At 46.3% G+C, this 20,143-nt stretch overlaps 1 protein-coding gene across 2 annotated transcripts in view; it reads left to right on the top strand.

The window, feature by feature from the left end:
• The window catches only part of LOC139405533 (desmin-like), a 35,908-nt gene extending 16,129 nt beyond the window's left edge, over nucleotides 1-19,779 (top strand). Inside the window, exons 4-10 of one of the 2 annotated variants that reach the window (XM_071147944.1) lie at nucleotides 4,020-4,181; nucleotides 6,394-6,519; nucleotides 7,177-7,397; nucleotides 8,473-8,579; nucleotides 13,910-13,995; nucleotides 15,328-15,408; nucleotides 18,858-19,779. In XM_071147944.1, coding sequence (XP_071004045.1) covers nucleotides 4,020-4,181; nucleotides 6,394-6,519; nucleotides 7,177-7,397; nucleotides 8,473-8,579; nucleotides 13,910-13,995; nucleotides 15,328-15,408; nucleotides 18,858-18,899 — 825 coding nt within the window. In that variant the 3' untranslated portion in view covers nucleotides 18,900-19,779. The remainder of the gene's footprint in view (nucleotides 1-4,019; nucleotides 4,182-6,393; nucleotides 6,520-7,176; nucleotides 7,398-8,472; nucleotides 8,580-13,909; nucleotides 13,996-15,327; nucleotides 15,409-18,857) is intronic. The other variant, XM_071147945.1, reaches the window with a different exon arrangement.
• Nucleotides 19,780-20,143: the final 364 nt, after the last annotated feature.

Raw genomic sequence — 20,143 nt, 5'->3', positions numbered from 1 at the left:
GTACTCCCAGTGACTATACCCACTAGCTACTATACTCCCAGCTACTATGCTCCCAACTACGGTACTACCAGCTACTATACTCCCAGCTACTATACTCCCTGCTACTATACTCCCAGCTACTATACCTACAAGCTACTATACTCCCAGCTATTATACTCCCAGCTACTGTACTCCCAGCTACTATACTCCCAGCTACTATTCCCCCAGTGACTATACTCCCAGCTACTATACCCCCAGTGACTATACTCCCAGCTACTATACTCCCAGCTACTATACTCCCAGCTACTATACTCCCAGCTACTATACCCCCAGCTACTATACTCCCAGCTACTATACCTACTAGCTACTATACTCCCAGCTACTATACTCCCAGCTACTATGCTCCCAACTACGGTACTACCAGCTACTATACTCCCAGCCACTATACTCCCAGCTACTATACTCCCAGCTACTATACCTACTAGCTACTATACTCCCAGCTACTATACTCCCAGCTACTATACCCCCAGTGACTATACTCCCAGCTACTATACCCCCAGTGACTATACTCCCAGCTACTATACTCCCAGCTACTATACTCCCAGCTACTATACTCCCAGCTACTATACCCCCAGCTACTATACCCCCAGCTACTATACTCCCAGCTACTATACTCCCAGCTACTATACCCCCAGTGACTATACTCCCAGCTACTATACCACCAGTGACTATACTCCCAGCTACTATACTCCCAGCTATTATACTCCCAGCTACTATACCCCCAGTGACTATACTCCCAGCTACTGTACCTACTAGCTACTATACTCCCAGCTACTGTACTCCCAGCTACTATACTCCCATCTACTATACCCCCAGCTACTATACTCCCAGCTACTATACTCCCAGCTACTATACCCCCAGTGGCTATACTCCCAGCTACTATACCCCCAGTGACTATACTCCCAGCTACTGTACTCCCGGCTACTATACTCCCAGATACTGTACTCCCAGCTATTATACTCCCTGCTACTATACTCCCAGCTACTGTACTCCCAGCTACTATACTCCCAGCTATTATACTCCCAGCTATTATACTCCCGGCTACTATACTCCCAGCTATTATACTCCCAGCTATTATACTCCCAGCTACTATACTCCCAGCTATTATACTCCCAGCTATTATACTCCCAACTACTATGCTCACAGCTACTATACTCCCAGCTACTGTACTCCCAGCTACTATACTTACTAGCTACTGTACTCCCAGCTACTGTACTCCCAGCTACTATACCTTCAGCTACTGTTCTCCCAGCTACTGTACTCCCAGCTACTATACATCCAGCTACTGTTCTCCCAGCTACTGTACTCCCAGCTACTGTACTCCCAGCTACTATACTCCCAGCTACTATACTCCCAACTACTATGCTCCCAGCTACTATACCTCCAGCTACTGTTCTCCCAGCTACTGTACTCCCAGCTACTATACCTACTAGCTACTGTACATCTCTAACCATACATCTCTAACCATACATATCTAACCATACATCTCCAACCATACATATCTAACCATACATCTCCAACCATACATCTCCAACCATACATATCTAACCATACATCTCCAACCATACATATCTAACCATACATCTCCAGCCATACATATCTAACCATACATCTCCAACCATACATCTCTAACCATACATATCTAACCATACATCTCCAACCATACATCTCCAGCCATACATATCTAACCATACATCTCCAACCATACATCTCTAACCATACATATCTAACCATACATCTCTAACCATACATCTCCAACCATACATCTCTAACCATACATATCTAACCATACATCTCCAACCATACATCTCCAGCCATACATATCTAACCATACATCTCCAACCATACATCTCTAACCATACATATCTAACCATACATCTCCAACCATACATCTCTAACCATACATATCTAACCATACATCTCCAACCATACATCTCCAACCATACATCTCTAACCATACATCTCTAACCATACATCTCTAACCATACATCTCCAACCATACATCTCCAACCATACATCTCCAACCATACATCTCCAACCATACATCTCCAACCATACATCTCTAACCATACATCTCTAACCATACATATCTAACCATACATCTCCAACCATACATCTCCAACCATACATCTCCAACCATACATCTCCAACCATACATCTCTAACCATACATCTCCAACCATACAGTCACATCCTGCACAGCGTGCGGGACTTTCCTAGTTTCTAATTGCATAGTTCATCATTTCTATAGTGAGTTGATCATATATGTGACACTCACTCCTATGGTAGCCAGAACATTCTGGGCAAAACACACAACCCCACCACCACCACCACCACCACCACCACCACACACACACACACACACACACACACACACACACCCACCCGTACAGTTACACAGTGCACAATGGATGGAGGAACTTGATCTGGTTTCTAAAGCCAGATCCTGTCATGCTGTCTCTTCTGACATTTGGACTTCAGTGCTATGCTGGCCTGACCTGTCCTGACTTGGTTAAGGCAGAGTGTCAGCTGGGCCTGTGACATCGAGGGCCCTCTGTAACATTGTTCAACAGATGCACAGCTAAAATTAAACCATGAGAGAGAGAGACTAGCAGCTGGGAAATATTTAGGGCAGAGAAAGAGATCATTGATCCTGTCTATGTAGGACAGCGAGAGAGAGAGAGAGGGAGAGAGAGAGAGAGAGAGAGAGAGAGAGAGAGAGAGAGAGAGAGAGAGAGAGAGAGAGAGAGAGAGAGAGAGAAACCATTGGTCCTGTCTTTGTAGGACAATGAGAGAGAGAGAGACCATTGGTCCTGTCTTTGTAGGACAATGAGAGAGAGAGAGACCATTGGTCCTGTCTTTGTAGGACAGAGAGAAAGAGAGAGAGAGAGAGAGAGAGAGACCATTGGTCCTGTCTTTGTAGGACAATGAGAGAGAGAGAGACCATTGGTCCTGCCTTTGTAGGACAATGAGAGAGAGAGACCATTGGTCCTGTCTTTGTAGGACAATGAGAGAGAGAGAGACCATTGGTCCTGTCTGTGTATTGTAGGAGCCAGGGTTTTGTCATGTCTGTGTGTTGTAGCAGCCAGGCTTTTGTCCTGTATATATGTCGTAGGAGCCAGGGTTTTGTCCTGTCTATATGTCGTAGGAGCCAGGGTTTTGTCCTGTCTATATGTCGTAGGAGCCAGGGTTTTGTCCTGTCTATATGTCGTAGGAGCCAGGGTTTTGTCCTGTCTATATGTCGTAGGAGCCAGGGTTTTGTCCTGTCTATATGTTGTAGGAGCCAGGGTTTTGTCCTGTCTATATGTTGTAGGAGCCAGGGTTTTGTCCTGTATATATGTCGTAGGAGCCAGGGTTTTGTCCTGTCTATATGTCGTAGGAGCCAGGGTTTTGTCCTGTCTATATGTTGTAGGAGCCAGGGTTTTGTCCTGTATATATGTCGTAGGAGCCAGGGTTTTGTCCTGTCTATATGTCGTAGGAGCCAGGGTTTTGTCCTGTCTATATGTCGTAGGAGCCAGGGTTTTGACCTGTATATATGTCGTAGGAGCCAGGGTTTTGTCCTGTCTATATGTCGTAGGAGCCAGGGTTTTGTCCTGTCTGTGTGTTGTAGCAGCCAGGGTTTTGACCTGTATATTGAATGACTCAGGAACGTTGAGGAAAGAAGTAGCTAATTATGCTAAAGGATCCTTAAAAAAGAAAAAGGCACAACGCTCGCCATTAAAACCATATTACTTTATTAACGCAACTATAAAAATACACTTTTCAGGGTTCATCAGAACCTCTCTTCACAAAGGCTAGTTATCCAAATAAAATCCTGTTCATTCTACTACGAAAAACATCCACTGTAGCAGCGATTCTGATTCTTACATGTAAAACCACTCTGATTCAACTCTAGTTGACCCCTATAACACCTAACCTCTGACCCCTGACCTTTATCCCCTGACCTACAACCCCTGACCTCTGACCTCGTACCCCCTGCAGGAGATCCATGAGATGACGAGCCAGATCCAGGAGACCTCGGTGCAGGTCCAGATGGACATGTCCAAACCAGACCTGACCGCTGCCCTCAGGGACATCCGTATGCAGTACGAGGGCATCGCAGCCAAGAACATCTCAGAGGCAGAGGACTGGTACAAGTCCAAGGTGAACACCATCTATAACAGTATTATATAATATGGTATAGTAAAGAGGAACCATCTATAACACACCATCGGGCACCACTACACAGGTAACAGTAGCTAAGCTAACTACATCGGGCACCACTACACAGGTAACAGTAGCTAAGCTAACTACATCGGGCACCACTACACAGGTAACAGTAGCTAAGCTAACTACATCGGCACCACTACACAGTGACTGTAGCTAAGCTAACTACATCGGGCACCACTACACAGTGACTGTAGCTAAGCTAACTACATCGGGCACCACTACATAGTGACAGTAGCTAAGCTAACTACATCGGGCACCACTACACAGGTAACAGTAGCTAAGCTAACTACATCGGGCACCACTACACAGGTAACAGTAGCTAAGCTAACTACATCGGCACCACTACACAGGTGACAGTAGCTAAGCTAACTACATCGGCACAACTACATAGTGACTGTAGCTAAGCTAACTACATCGGCACCACTACACAGTGACTGCAGCTAAGCTAACTACATCGGCACCACTACACAGGTGACAGTAGCTAAGCTAACTACATCGGCACCACTACATAGTGACTGTAGCTAAGCTAACTACATCGGCACCACTACACAGGTAACAGTAGCTAAGCTAACTACATCGGGCACCACTACATAGTGACAGTAGCTAAGCTAACTACATCGGGCACCACTACACAGGTAACAGTAGCTAAGCTAACTACATCGGGCACCACTACACAGGTAACAGTAGCTAAGCTAACTACATCGGCACCACTACACAGTGACTGTAGCTAAGCTAACTACATCGGCACCACTACACAGGTGACAGTAGCTAAGCTAACTACATCGGCACCACTACACAGTGACTGTAGCTAAGCTAACTACATCGGGCACCACTACACAGTGACAGTAGCTAAGCTAACTACATCGGGCACCACTAAACAGTGACAGTAGCCAAGCTAACTACATCGGCACCACTACACAGTGACAGTAGCTAAGCTAACTACATCGGCACCACTACACAGTGACAGTAGCTAAGCTAACTACATCGGCACCACTACATAGTGACAGTAGCTAAGCTAACTACATCGGCACCACTACACAGTGACTGTAGCTAAGCTAACTACATCGGGCACCACTACACAGTGACAGTAGCTAAGCTAACTACATCAGCACCACTACACAGTGACTGTAACTAAGCTAACTACATCGGGCACCACTACACAGTGACTGTAGCTAAGCTAACTACATCGGGCACCACTACACAGGTAACAGTTGCTAAGCTAACTACATCGGCACCACTACACAGGTAACAGTAGCTAAGCTAACTACATCGGGCACCACTACACAGTGACTGTAGCTAAGCTAACTACATCGGGCACCACTACACAGGTAACAGTTGCTAAGCTAACTACATCGGCACCACTACACAGGTAACAGTAGCTAAGCTAACTACATCGGCACCACTACACAGGTAACAGTAGCTAAGCTAACTACATCGGGCACCACTACACAGGTAACAGTAGCTAAGCTAACTACATCGGCACCACTACACAGGTAACAGTAGCTAAGCTAACTACATCGGGCACCACTACACAGGTAACAGTAGCTAAGCTAACTACATCGGCACCACTACACAGTGACTGTAGCTAAGCTAACTACATCGGCACCACTCCACAGTGACTGTAGCTAAGCTAACTACATCGGCACCACTCCACAGTGACTGTAGCTAAGCTAACTACATCGGCACCACTCCACAGTGACAGTAGCTAAGCTAACTACATCGGGCACCACTACACAGGTGACAGTAGCTAAGCTAACTACATCGGCACCACTAAACAGTGACAGTAGCTAAGCTAACTACATCGGCACCACTACACAGTGACTGTAGCTAAGCTAACTACATCGGGCACCACTACACAGTGACAGTAGCTAAGGTAACTACATCGGCACCACTACACAGGTAACAGTAGCTAAGCTAACTACATCGGGCACCACTACACAGTGACTGTAGCTAAGTTAACTACATCGGCACCACTACACAGTGACTGTAGCTAAGCTAACTACATCGGCACCACTACACAGTGACAGTAGCTAAGCTAACTACATCGGCACCACTCCACAGTGACTGTAGCTAAGCTAACTACATTGGCACCACTACACAGTGACAGTAGCATCTATTCCACCCCATGTCTCCACCTCCTCTCCAGGTGTCAGACCTGAACCAGGCTGTGAACAAGAACAACGATGCTCTGAGACAGTCCAAACAGGAGAGCATGGAGTTCAGGCATCAAATCCAGTCCTACACCTGTGAGATCGACTCTCTCAAGGGAACCGTAAGTACTCTGTTACTACACCCTACTCTATATTACTACACCCTACTCTATATTACTACACCCTACTCTATATTACTACATTCTACTCTATATTACTACACCCTACTCTATATTACAACATTCTACTCTATATTACTACATTCTACTCTATATTACTAAACCCTACTCTATATTACTACACCCTACTCTATATTACTACATTCTACTCTATATTACTACACCCTACTCTTTATTACTACACCCTACTCTATATTACTACATCCTACTCTATATCACTACACCCCACTCTATATTACTACACCCTACTCTATATTACTACATCCTACTCTATATTACTACATTCTATTCTATATTACTACACCCTACTCTATATTACTACACCCTACTCTATATTACTACATTCTACTCTATATTACTACACCCTACTCTATATTACTACACCCTACTCTATATTACTTCTTGTATTTGACACTCCAATGGTTTTAAATATGTGGGTACGATGCACTTCAGGACAATTCCCTAACCTATCATCACTTCAATCACCTCTCCCCGATTCCCCCATCCCCCCTCTCAATCTAACTATGATACCTGTTTACCTACTTTACTGTTAATGTAATCATCCCTCTCTCTCTCTCTCTCTCTCTCTCCTCCCTACAGAATGAGTCTCTGCTGAGGCAGATGAGGGAGATGGAGGATCGTCTGGGAAACGAGGCTGGAGGTTACCAGGACTCCATCACCCGTCTGGAGGCTGAGATCGCTAAGATGAAGGATGAGATGGCTCGTCACCTCAGAGAGTACCAGGACCTCCTCAATGTCAAGATGGCCCTGGATATAGAGATCGCTACCTACAGGAAGCTACTGGAAGGAGAGGAGAGCCGGTAGGAGAGAGGGATAAGTAGAGGGAGGGATAGAGAAGAGGGAGGGAGGGAGGTGCAGGGGGAGGGACAGAGAAGAGGGAGAGAAGAGTGGAGTATTGGGAGGGATAGAGAAGATGGAGGGGTAGGGGAGAGATAGAGAAGAGGGAGGAGAGGTGTAGGGGGAGGGATAGAGAAGAGGGAGGAGAGGTGTAGGGCGAGGGATATAGAAGAGGGAGAGAAGGAGTAGGGGAAGGGGCAGGGGGAGGGATAGAGAAGAGGGAGGAGAAGAGTAGGGGGAGGGGGAGGGATAGAAAAGAGGGAGAGGAGGAGTAGGGGGAGGGGGGGGATAGAGAAGAGGGAGGAGAGGAGTAGGGAGAGGGGGAGGGATAGAGAAGAGGGAGAGGAGGAGTAGGGGGAGGGGGAGGGATAGAGAAGAGGGAGGAGAGGAGTAGGGGGAGGGATAGAGAAGAGGGAGAGGAGGAGTAGGGGGAGGGGAGGGATAGAGAAGTGGGAGGAGAGGTGGAAGAGGGAGGAGAGGGGGAGGGGGAGGGATAGAGAAGAGGGAGAGGAGGAGTAGGGGGAGGGATGGAGAGTAGGAGTAGGGGGAGGGATGGAGAAGAGGTAGGGGAGGAGTAGGGGGAAGGGAGGTGTAGGGGGAGGGATAGAGAAGTGGGAGGAGAGGAGTAGGGGGAGGGATCCCAAAATACATGTATAAATTGATCAAAACAAAGTAAGGTAGTTGTGCAATACATTTTATAGATAAAACAATAAGTACCATTATGTTTAAATGTTTGCAGGCTTTTCTCCTCAGACAATGATTCAAATGGGGTGTGGAAGATATTTAAACTCTTCCCGGTAGATAGATACACTTGTGCTTCCTCTTCCCCATTACCGTTGAGGAGGAGGGAGGAGATAAGATGCAAGGAATTGCAAAAGACACGTTGCGATAGAGCCAGGGTAAAAGTAGGCGAGGGAGGTCATCATGAATGGAATCAGCCACAATAGATTGTTGCAGGGACTTTCAAACGTTCAGTCAAATAGATATCTAACCTGTCATTTCCTGTATGTTTTGTCTTCTCTCTCTCTCTTTCCCCAGCATCACTGTATCTGGCTCCCACTCCGCCTCTCACTCTGCTGCTCACTCTGCTGCTCACTCTGCTGCTCACTCTGCTGCCTCATCATATTCCACTATTGGATTCAGAGGTGAGAACACATTTCTTCAGCATCACATTTTACCAGAAGGGGGAGAAGCGGAAAATAGGTTGATAGTTGATGCATTTCAGATATTGATTATTCTAAGACCAGGGAGGGGAGGAGTAGGGGGGAGGGGAGGTGTAGGGGGGAGGAGAGGTGTAGGGGGGAGGGGAGGAGTAGGGGGGAGGAGAGGTGTATGGAGGAGGAGAGGAGTAGGGGGGAGGAGAGGTGTAGGGTGGAGGGGAGGAGTAGGGGGGAGGAGAGGTGTAGGAAGGAGGAGAGGAGTAGGGGTGAGGAGAGGTGTAGGGGGGAGGGGAGGAGTAGGGGGGGGGAGAGGTGTAGGGGGGAGGGGAGGAGTAGGGGGGAGGAGAGGTGTAGGGGCGAGTGGAGGAAAAGGGGGGAGGAGAGGTGTAGGGGGAGGGGAGGAGTAGGGGGAGGGGAGGAGAAGGGGGGAGGAGAGGAGTAGGGGGGAGGGGAGGAGTAGGGGAGAGGGGAGGAGAAGGGGGGAGGAGAGGTGTAGGGGGAGGGGAGGAGTAGGCAGGAGGAGAGGTGTAGGGGGGAGGAGAGGTGTAGGGGGAGGGGAGGAGTAGGGGGGAGGAGATGTGTAGGGGGGAGGAGAGGTGTAGTGGGAGGGGAGGAGTAGGGGGGAGGGGAGGAGTAGGGGGAGGAGTAGGGGGAGGGGAGGAGTAGGGGGGGGGGAGTAGGGGGGAGGGGAGGAGTAGGGGGGAGGAGAGGTGTAGGGGGGAGGAGAGGTGTAGGCGGGAGGAGAGGTGTAGGGGGGAGGAGAGGTGTAGGGGGAGGGGAGGAGTAGGGGGGAGGAGAGGTGTAGGGGGGAGGAGAGGTGTAGGGGGGAGGAGAGGTGTAGGCGGGAGGAGAGGTGTAGGGGGGAGGAGAGGTGTAGGGGGAGGAGAGGTGTAGGGGGAGGGGAGGAGTAGGGGGGAGGAGAGGTGTAGGGGGGAGGAGAGGAGAAGGGGGGAGGAGAGGAGAAGGGGGGAGGAGAGGTGTAGGCGGGAGGAGAGGTGTAGGGGGGAGGAGAGGAGAAGGGGGGAGGGGAGGAGTAGGGGGGAGGGGAGGAGTAGGGGGAGGAGAGGTGTAGGGGGGAGGAGAGGTGTAGGGGGAGGGGAGGAGTAGGGGGGAGGGGAGGAGTAGGGGGGAGGGGAGGAGTAGGGGGGGGGAGAGGTGTAGGGGGGAGGGGAGGAGTAGGGGGGAGGAGAGGTGTAGGGGCGAGTGGAGGAAAAGGGGGGAGGAGAGGTGTAGGGGGAGGGGAGGAGTAGGGGGAGGGGAGGAGAAGGGGGGAGGAGAGGAGTAGGGGGGAGGGGAGGAGTAGGGGAGAGGGGAGGAGAAGGGGGGAGGAGAGGTGTAGGGGGAGGGGAGGAGTAGGCAGGAGGAGAGGTGTAGGGGGAGGGGAGGAGTAGGGGGGAGGAGATGTGTAGGGGGGAGGGGAGGAGTAGGGGGGAGGAGAGGTGTAGGGGCGAGTGGAGGAAAAGGGGGGAGGAGAGGTGTAGGGGGAGGGGAGGAGTAGGGGGAGGGGAGGAGAAGGGGGGAGGAGAGGAGTAGGGGGGAGGGGAGGAGTAGGGGAGAGGGGAGGAGAAGGGGGGAGGAGAGGTGTAGGGGGAGGGGAGGAGTAGGCAGGAGGAGAGGTGTAGGGGGGAGGAGAGGTGTAGGGGGAGGGGAGGAGTAGGGGGGAGGAGATGTGTAGGGGGGAGGAGAGGTGTAGTGGGAGGGGAGGAGTAGGGGGGAGGGGAGGAGTAGGGGGAGGAGTAGGGGGAGGGGAGGAGTAGGGGGGGGGGAGTAGGGGGGAGGGGAGGAGTAGGGGGGAGGAGAGGTGTAGGGGGGAGGAGAGGTGTAGGCGGGAGGAGAGGTGTAGGGGGGAGGAGAGGTGTAGGGGGAGGGGAGGAGTAGGGGGGAGGAGAGGTGTAGGGGGGAGGAGAGGTGTAGGGGGGAGGAGAGGTGTAGGCGGGAGGAGAGGTGTAGGGGGGAGGAGAGGTGTAGGGGGAGGAGAGGTGTAGGGGGAGGGGAGGAGTAGGGGGGAGGAGAGGTGTAGGGGGGAGGAGAGGAGAAGGGGGGAGGAGAGGAGAAGGGGGGAGGAGAGGTGTAGGCGGGAGGAGAGGTGTAGGGGGGAGGAGAGGAGAAGGGGGGAGGGGAGGAGTAGGGGGGAGGGGAGGAGTAGGGGGAGGAGAGGTGTAGGGGGGAGGAGAGGTGTAGGGGGAGGGGAGGAGTAGGGGGGAGGGGAGGAGTAGGGGGAGGAGAGGTGTAGGGGGGAGGAGAGGTGTAGGGGGAGGGGAGGAGTAGGGGGAGGAGAGGTGTAGGGGGGAGGAGAGGTGTAGGGGGAGGGGAGGAGTAGGGGGAGGGGAGGAGTAGGGGGAGGGGAGGTGTAGGGGGAGGGGAGGAGTAGGGGGGAGGGGAGGAGTAGGGGTGTGTCTTGTTTACCAGCCAAATGAAAATAATGGAGCCCGATTAGACTTAATTAATATTGATCATGGATGTCATAAATCAACTGTGGCTTTTGGGTTAGCTTGTGGTTTGATCAGGTTGTGGTTAGGTTGAGGTTAGGTTGAGGTAGGGTTAGCTTGTGGTTGTTTTTTTACCTCATTTTGCGGGCCTATCTCCTCTCTGCTGCTGTGGTAAGAGACTAAGGTTGTTTTGGGGGTTAGGTTGTGGTTTGATCAGGTTGTGGTTAGGTTGAGGTTAGGTTGAGGTAGGGTTAGCTTGTGGTTTGATCAGGTTGTGGTTAGGTTGAGGTTAGGTTGAGGTAGGGTTAGCTTGTGGTTTGATCAGGTTGTGGTTAGGTTGAGGTTAGGTTGAGGTAGGGTTAGCTTGTGGTTTGATCAGGTTGTGGTTAGGTTGAGGTTAGGTTGAGGTAGGGTTAGCTTGTGGTTTGATCAGGTTGTGGTTAGGTTGAGGTTAGGTTGAGGTAGGGTTAGCTTGTGGTTTGATCAGGTTGTGGTTAGGTTGAGGTTAGGTTGAGGTAGGGTTAGCTTGTGGTTTGATCAGGTTGTGGTTAGGTTGAGGTTAGGTTGAGGTAGGGTTAGCTTGTGGTTTGATCAGGTTGTGGTTAGGTTGAGGTTAGGTTGAGGTAGGGTTAGCTTGTGGTTTGATCAGGTTGTGGTTAGGTTGAGGTTAGGTTGAGGTAGGGTTAGCTTGTGGTTTGATCAGGTTGTGGTTAGGTTGAGGTTAGGTTGAGGTAGGGTTAGCTTGTGGTTGTTTTTTACCTCATTTTGCGGGCCTATCTCCTCTCTGCTGCTGTGGTAAGAGACTAAGGTTGTTTTGGGGGTTAGGTTGTGGTTTGATCAGGTTGTGGTTAGGTTGAGGTTAGGTTGAGGTAGGGTTAGCTTGTGGTTTGATCAGGTTGTGGTTAGGTTGAGGTTAGGTTGAGGTAGGGTTAGCTTGTGGTTTGATCAGGTTGTGGTTAGGTTGAGGTTAGGTTGAGGTAGGGTTAGCTTGTGGTTGTTTTTTTACCTAATTTTGCGGGCCTATCTCCTCTCTGCTGCTGTGGTAAGAGACTAAGGTTGTTTTGGGGGTTAGGTTGTGGTTTGATCAGGTTGTGGTTAGGTTGAGGTTAGGTTGAGGTAGGGTTAGCTTGTGGTTTGATCAGGTTGTGGTTAGGTTGAGGTTAGGTTGAGGTAGGGTTAGCTTGTGGTTTGATCAGGTTGTGGTTAGGTTGAGGTTAGGTTGAGGTAGGGTTAGCTTGTGGTTTGATCAGGTTGTGGTTAGGTTGAGGTTAGGTTGAGGTAGGGTTAGCTTGTGGTTTGATCAGGTTGTGGTTAGGTTGAGGTTAGGTTGAGGTAGGGTTAGCTTGTGGTTTGATCAGGTTGTGGTTAGGTTGAGGTTAGGTTGAGGTAGGGTTAGCTTGTGGTTTGATCAGGTTGTGGTTAGGTTGAGGTTAGGTTGAGGTAGGGTTAGCTTGTGGTTTGATCAGGTTGTGGTTAGGTTGAGGTTAGGTTGAGGTAGGGTTAGCTTGTGGTTGTTTTTTTTACCTCATTTTGCGGGCCTATCTCCTCTCTGCTGCTGTGGTAAGAGACTAAGGTTGTTTTGGGGGTTAGGTTGTGGTTTGATCAGGTTGTGGTTAGGTTGAGGTTAGGTTGAGGTAGGGTTAGCTTGTGGTTGTTTTTTTACCTCATTTTGCGGGCCTATCTCCTCTCTGCTGCTGTGGTAAGATACTAAGGTTGTTTTGGGGGTTAGGTTGTGGTTTGATCAGGTTGTGGTTAGGTTGAGGTTTGGTTGAGGTAGGGTTAGGTTGTGGTTTGATTAGGTTGTGGTTAGGTTGAGGTTAGGTTGAGTGAGGTAAGCTTAGGTTGTGGTTTTGATCAGGTTATGGTTAGGTTAGGTTGAGGTAAGTTTAGGTTGTGGTTTGATCAGGTTGTGGTTAGGTTAGGTTGAGGTTAGGTTGAGGTTGTGGTTTTATCAGGTTGTGTTTAGGTTAGGTTGAGGTAAGGTTAGGTTGTGGTTTGATCAGGTTGTGTTTAGGTTGAGGTTAGGTTGAGGTAGGGTTAGCTTGTGGTTTGATCAGGTTGTGGTTAGGTTGAGGTTAGGTTGAGGTAGGGTTAGCTTGTGGTTTGATCAGGTTGTGGTTAGGTTGAGGTTAGGTTGAGGTAGGGTTAGCTTGTGGTTTGATCAGGTTGTGGTTAGGTTGAGGTTAGGTTGAGGTAGGGTTAGCTTGTGGTTTGATCAGGTTGTGGTTAGGTTGAGGTTAGGTTGAGGTAGGGTTAGCTTGTGGTTTGATCAGGTTGCGGTTAGGTTGAGGTTAGGTTGAGGTAGGGTTAGCTTGTGGTTGTTTTTTTACCTCATTTTGCGGGCCTATCTCCTCTCTGCTGCTGTGGTAAGAGACTAAGGTTGTTTTGGGGGTTAGGTTGTGGTTTGATCAGGTTGTGGTTAGGTTGAGCTTTGGTTGAGGTAGGGTTAGGTTGTGGTTTGATTAGGTTGTGGTTAGGTTGAGGTTAGGTTGAGTGAGGTAAGCTTAGGTTGTGGTTTTGATCAGGTTATGGTTAGGTTAGGTTGAGGTAAGGTTAGGTTGTGGTTTGATCAGGTTGTGGTTAGGTTGAGGTTAGGTTAGGTTGTGGTTAGGTTAGGTTGAGGTTAGGTTGAGGTTAGGTTGAGGTTAGTTTGAGGTAGGGTTAGGTTGTGGTTAGGTTAGGTTGAGGTTAGGTTGAGGTAGGGTTAGGTTGTGGTTGTGGCTAGGTGACGGTTGAGATAGTCTTACTTGTGGTCTTTCCATTCAAAACATCAGCCTAGAGATAGTTGGTTAGTCTTGAGTTTACATCTTTTTCAAGTCTCATTAAGCCTGAGAGCTGAGTCCTGGATTAGACTGAGGTTGTGCTACCTCTGTCCTCTCCCTGCAGAGACCAGCCCAGACGTAGGGCGTTCATCAGAGGTCCACTCAAAGAAGACTGTTCTGATCAAGACCATCGAAACCCGCGATGGAGAGGTGAGCTAAACAGACAGAACGACAAAAAACAGAAGACACTATGGACCAATATAGGCCTCATCCTAAATAACTCCATATCCCCTTCATAGTGCACTACCAGGGCCCGGGACTCGTGTCAAAAGTAGCACACTATATATAAGGAATAGGGTGTTTATTTTGCACTTGGACATAGCATCTCATAGCCTTACAGTCATTTAATTAATACATTTTGATCTAGATTAAATATTGAGAGGGGGTGCTAGTGCTCTGTGTGTAAGTACAGTTTAAATCTCAACTGTTGATCAACTACCTTTTAATTAACTCACTTCCCTTATCCGGAACACCTCAGTATTAGACCTGATGACTCTACCCCACCTCCGAGCATCTCACCCTCCTCTCACAGTTCAGAGATTTACAGAGGACACCAGGGTTCGGGTCAATATCATTTCATTTCAGACAATTCATGAAGTGAACAGAAATTCCTGATTCCCAATTAAACATTTTCTTAATAGAAAAGCATTGAGACGGCCTCCCAAGTGGTACAATGCTTGATGCATTACGACAGACCCGGGTTCGATCCCAGGCCGTCACAACCGGCCGTGACCGAAAGTCCCATAGGGCAGAACACAATTGGCCCAGCGTCGTCCGGGTTAGGGGAGAGTTTGGCCGGCGGGGGGTTTACTTGGCTCATCGCACTCCAGCGACTCCTTGTGGCGGGCTGGGCGCCTGCAGGCTGACCCCTTGGTCGTCAGTTGAACAGTGTTTCCGGGTTAAGCGGGCGGGTGTTTAGAAGCAAAGTTTTGGTGGTTCTTGTTTCGTAGGATGCATAACTCGACCTTCACCTCCCGAACCCGTTGGGGAGTTGCAGCGATGAGACAAGATCGTAATTGGATCCTTATTGGAAATCACGAAATTGGGGAGAAAAAGAGGGGTTACAACAACTAAAAAGAAAATCATTGAGGAGAATTAGGAATTGGAATTTAATTTTACTTCCTGAATTTACATTTTACTTCCTGAATTTACATTTTACTTCCTGGATTTACATTTTACTTCCTGAATTTACATTTTACTTCCTGGATTTACATTTTACTTCCTGAATTTACATTTTACTTCCTGGATTTACATTTTACTTCCTGAATTTACATTTTACTTCCTGAATTTACATTTTACTTCCTGGATTTACATTTTACTTCCTGGATTTACATTTTACTTCCTGGATTTACATTTTACTTCCTGGATTGACTGAACCCTGGAGGACACATTATTGTTCACAGTAAACTACAGTTGTATAGTCCTTGTCTCCGGTATATCTATATGTATTTTATTGTGTTTATTTAACCTTTATTTTCACAGGAAAGTCCCTTTGAGACCATGTCTCTTTTGGAAGAGAGCCCTGTCTCACAAAAAAAAAAAAAGAGCAGCAGAAAAAACAAGGTACATAAACAAGGACAGAGTTGAGATAACGGCAGTGTCATGACAACACAACAACACAACAAATACAACAATACAACAAATACAACAACACAACAACACAACAACACAACAACACAACAAATATAACAATACAACAATACAACAATACAACAATACAACAACACAACAACACAACAACACAACAACACAACAATACAACAATACAATAACACAACAACACAACAACACAACAACACAATAACACAACAACACAACAACACAACAACACAACAATACAACAATACAACAATACAATAACACAACAATACAACAATACAATAACACAACAATACAACAATACAATAACACAACAATACAACAATACAACAACACAACAACACAACAAATACAACAACACAACAATACAATAACACAACAACACAACAACACAACAACACAACAACACAACAATACAACAATACAACAACACAACAACACAACAACACAACAACACAACAACACAACAACACAACAATACAACAATACAACAATACAACAACACAACAACACAACAATACAACAATACAATAACACAACAACACAACAACACAACAATACAACAATACAACAATACAACAACACAACACAACAAATACAACAACACAACAAATACAACAACACAACAACACAACAACACAACAACACAACAACACAACAATACAACAATACAATAACACAACAACACAACAACACAACAATACAACAATACAACAATACAACAACACAACAAAACAACAACACAACAATACAACAATACAACAATACAATAACACAATAACACAACAACACAACAACACAACAACACAACAAATACAACAACACAACAAATACAATAACACAACAACACAACAACACAACAATACAACAATACAACAACACAACAAATACAATAACACAACAACACAACAACACAACAATACAACAATACAACAACACAACAACACAACAACACAACAACACAACAATACAACAATACAACAACACAACAACACAACAACACAACAATACAACAATACAACAATACAACAACACAACACAACAAATACAACAACACAACAAATACAACAACACAACAACACAACAACACAACAACACAACAATACAACAATACAATAACACAACAACACAACAACACAACAACACAACAATACAACAATACAACAACACAACAAAACAACAACACAACAAATACAACAACACAACAAATACAACAACACAACAACACAACAACACAACAACACAACAACACAACAATACAACAATACAATAACACAACAACACAACAACACAACAACACAACAACACAACAATACAACAAAACAACAACACAACAAATACAACAACACAACAAATACAACAACACAACAAATACAACAACACAACAACACAACAACACAACAACACAACAAATACAACAACACAACAACACAACAAATATAACAATACAATAACACAACAATACAACAACACAACAACACAACAAATATAACAATACAATAACACAACAATACAACAATACAACAACACAACAACACAACAACACAACAACACAACAAATATAACAATACAATAACACAACAATACAACAATACAACAACACAACAACACAACAACACAACAATACAACAATACAACAACACAACAACACAACAACACAACAATACAACAAACACATAAACCGGATAGGTGCAGTGTTGTTTTACAGGGTCAGTCATAGTAGTATGATAGGTGTTGTTTTACAGGGTCAGTCATAGTAGCATGATAGGTGTTGTTTTACAGGGTCAGTCATAGTAGTATGATAGGTGTTGTTTTACAGGGTCAGTCATAGTAGTATGATAGGTGTTGTTTTACAGGGTCAGTCATAGTAGTATGATAGGTGTTGTTTTACAGGGTCAGTCATAGTAGTATGATAGGTGTTGTTTTACAGCGTCAGTCATAGTAGCATGATAGGTGTTGTTTTACAGGGTCAGTCATAGTAGTATGATAGGTGTTGTTTTACAGGGTCAGTCATAGTAGCATGATAGGTGTTGTTTTACAGGGTCAGTCATAGTAGTATGATAGGTGTTGTTTTACAGGGTCAGTCATAGTAGTATGATAGGTGTTGTTTTACTGGGTCAGTCATAGTAGTATGATAGGTGTTGTTTTACAGGGTCAGCCATAGTAGTATGATAGGTGTTGTTTTACAGGGTCAGTCATAGTAGTATGATAGGTGTTGTTCTACAGGGTCAGCCATGGTAGTATGATAGGTGTTGTTTTACAGGGTCAGTCATAGTAGTATGATAGGTGTTGTTTTACAGGGTCAGTCATAGTAGTATGATAGGTGTTGTTTTACAGGGTCAGCCATGGTAGTATGATAGGTGTTGTTTTACAGGGTCAGCCATAGTAGTACGGAGCCCCAGGCGCAAATTAGGGTTAAGTGCCTTTCTCAACGGCACGCCGACTGATTTTTCACCTTGGGTATATAAAACCCTGCGATCTTTCGCTTACTGCCCCAGACGCTCTAACCGCTAAGCTGCCCGCTGGGCTCCGCCAGCGACTCTGACACACAGCGAATTTACCCGTGAGAACGTGGCCCACGACAAGCAGTGTCCAATGGTTTTAAAGAAGTGACAGCAGCGTTTATATAGATGATATCGCCCATAGTCAAAGGCCGACATTATGAACATTTGAACATCTTGGCCATGTTCTGTTATAATCTCCACCTGGCACAGCCAGAAGAGGACTGGCCACCCCTCATAGCCTGGTTCCTCTCTACCCGGTACAGCCAGAAGAGGACTGGCCACCCCACATAGCCTGGTTCCTCTCTACCCGGTACAGCCAGAAGAGGACTGGCCACCCCACATAGCCTGGTTCCTCTGTAGGTTTCTTCCTAGGTTCTGGCCTTTCTAGGGAGTTTTTCCTAGCCACCGTGCTTCTACACCTGCATTGCTTGCTGTTTGGGGTTTTAGGCTGGGTTTCTGTACAGCACTTTGAGATATTAGCTGATGTACGAAGGGCTATATAAATACATTTGATTTGATTTGATTTGACAGGGAAATTGACTGATCAATAGTTTTCCTACAACCTGAAGAACAAGCCCAGTTTAAGACTCAGTTTCTTCGGTAGCTCATCTGCGTGTTTTAAATGACAGCTCGTCGTCGATCCAAATGCCCAAGGTATTTATATGAGGGGACTCGTTCGTTATCGTATTTTTGTATTATGTTGTATTTTGTAAAAAAAAGTTGTGTGATTGTACGATGCGGGGCTCCCTTGTGAAAGAGACCTTGGTCTCAATGGGACTCCCTGTTGAACGAAAGGTACAACAAACAAGTCAAATACAAATCTATACACTTCGTCTCTCTGGGCTATCTGGTTGTTGTCTCTCTGTGCCTGACCTCTCGACCTTGACTGACTGTCCTCTCCTTCCACAGGTGGTCAGTGAATCTACACAGCACCAGCAGGACATCATGTAAACAACCACAAACAAACAAATGAAGCAACAACAAGTTAAAACATTTTTTTTTACATACCAAGATACATGGGCTGCTCTAGGTAGCTTTTCTAGGGAAAGCCTCTTTTGAAAGGTCTCTTTTTGAGAGGGAGTGAGTTATTAACACCGTATGAAGAGTTATAACCACATTTACAAAGGGTTATACCTGCCTTAGGTATGTTCATAACTCACTAACTCCTAGTAATCAGATTTTATATGACCAATCACCAAAGGAGAAGAAGACAGAAGAAGACAATATTACCGTAATCAGAAGGCAATGTTACCATAATCAGAAGACAATGTTACCGTAATCAGAAGGCAATGTTACCATAATCAGAAGGCAATGTTACCGTAATCAGAAGGCAATGTTACCGTAATCAGAAGACAATGTTACCGTAATCAGAACGAAATGTTACCGTAATCAGAAGACAATGTTACCGTAATCAGAAGGCAATGTTACCGTAATCAGAATACAATGTTACCGTAATCAGAATACAATGTTATCGTAATCAGAAGACAATGTTACCGTAATCAGAAGACAATGTTACCGTAATCAGAAGACAATGTTAATGTAATCAGAAGACAATGTTACCGTAATCAGAAGACAATGTTACCGTAATCAGAATACAATGTTACCGTAATCAGAAGACAATGTTACAGTAATCAGAAGGTGGGAACAAGGTGAAATGAAATTCAAGTCAGGCCCTGGCCAGAACAGAACACGCATGGCTAGAGGGGATCTCCAGAATGTCAAGAGATGAATCTCTGTAGTCCACGTTTCTTTATGTGTGTGTGTGTCAGAAAGAGTCTGCTTCACAATGTTTCACAGCCGATGATCTGAAATAAAATACAGTGTATGTTGATTTGCCTTTTATTTACCCCTTCACCTCTGTGTGTACATTACTATCAAGTGAGAGTAACATGATCAGTCAAGCGTGGGTCATATTTTATTTAGTGGATAGACGGTGGATTAACAGTGGATTAACGGTGGATTAACAGAGGATAGACGGTGGATTAACGGTGGATTAATGGTGGATTAACAGTGGATTAACGGTGGATTAACAGTGGATTAACAGTGGATTAACAGTGAATTAACGGTGGACTAACAGTGGATTAACAGTGGATTAACAGTGGATTAACAGTGGATTAAGAGTGGATTAACAGTGGGTTAACAGTGGATTAACAGTGGATTAACAGTGGATTAACGGTGGATTAACTGTGGATTAA

Source organism: Oncorhynchus clarkii, chromosome 3, assembly GCF_045791955.1.
Source record: "Oncorhynchus clarkii lewisi isolate Uvic-CL-2024 chromosome 3, UVic_Ocla_1.0, whole genome shotgun sequence".
Taxonomy (NCBI): domain Eukaryota; kingdom Metazoa; phylum Chordata; class Actinopteri; order Salmoniformes; family Salmonidae; genus Oncorhynchus; species Oncorhynchus clarkii.
Note: the sequence above shows the minus strand (reverse complement) of the source record. Positions and strands in the feature narration are given on the sequence as shown.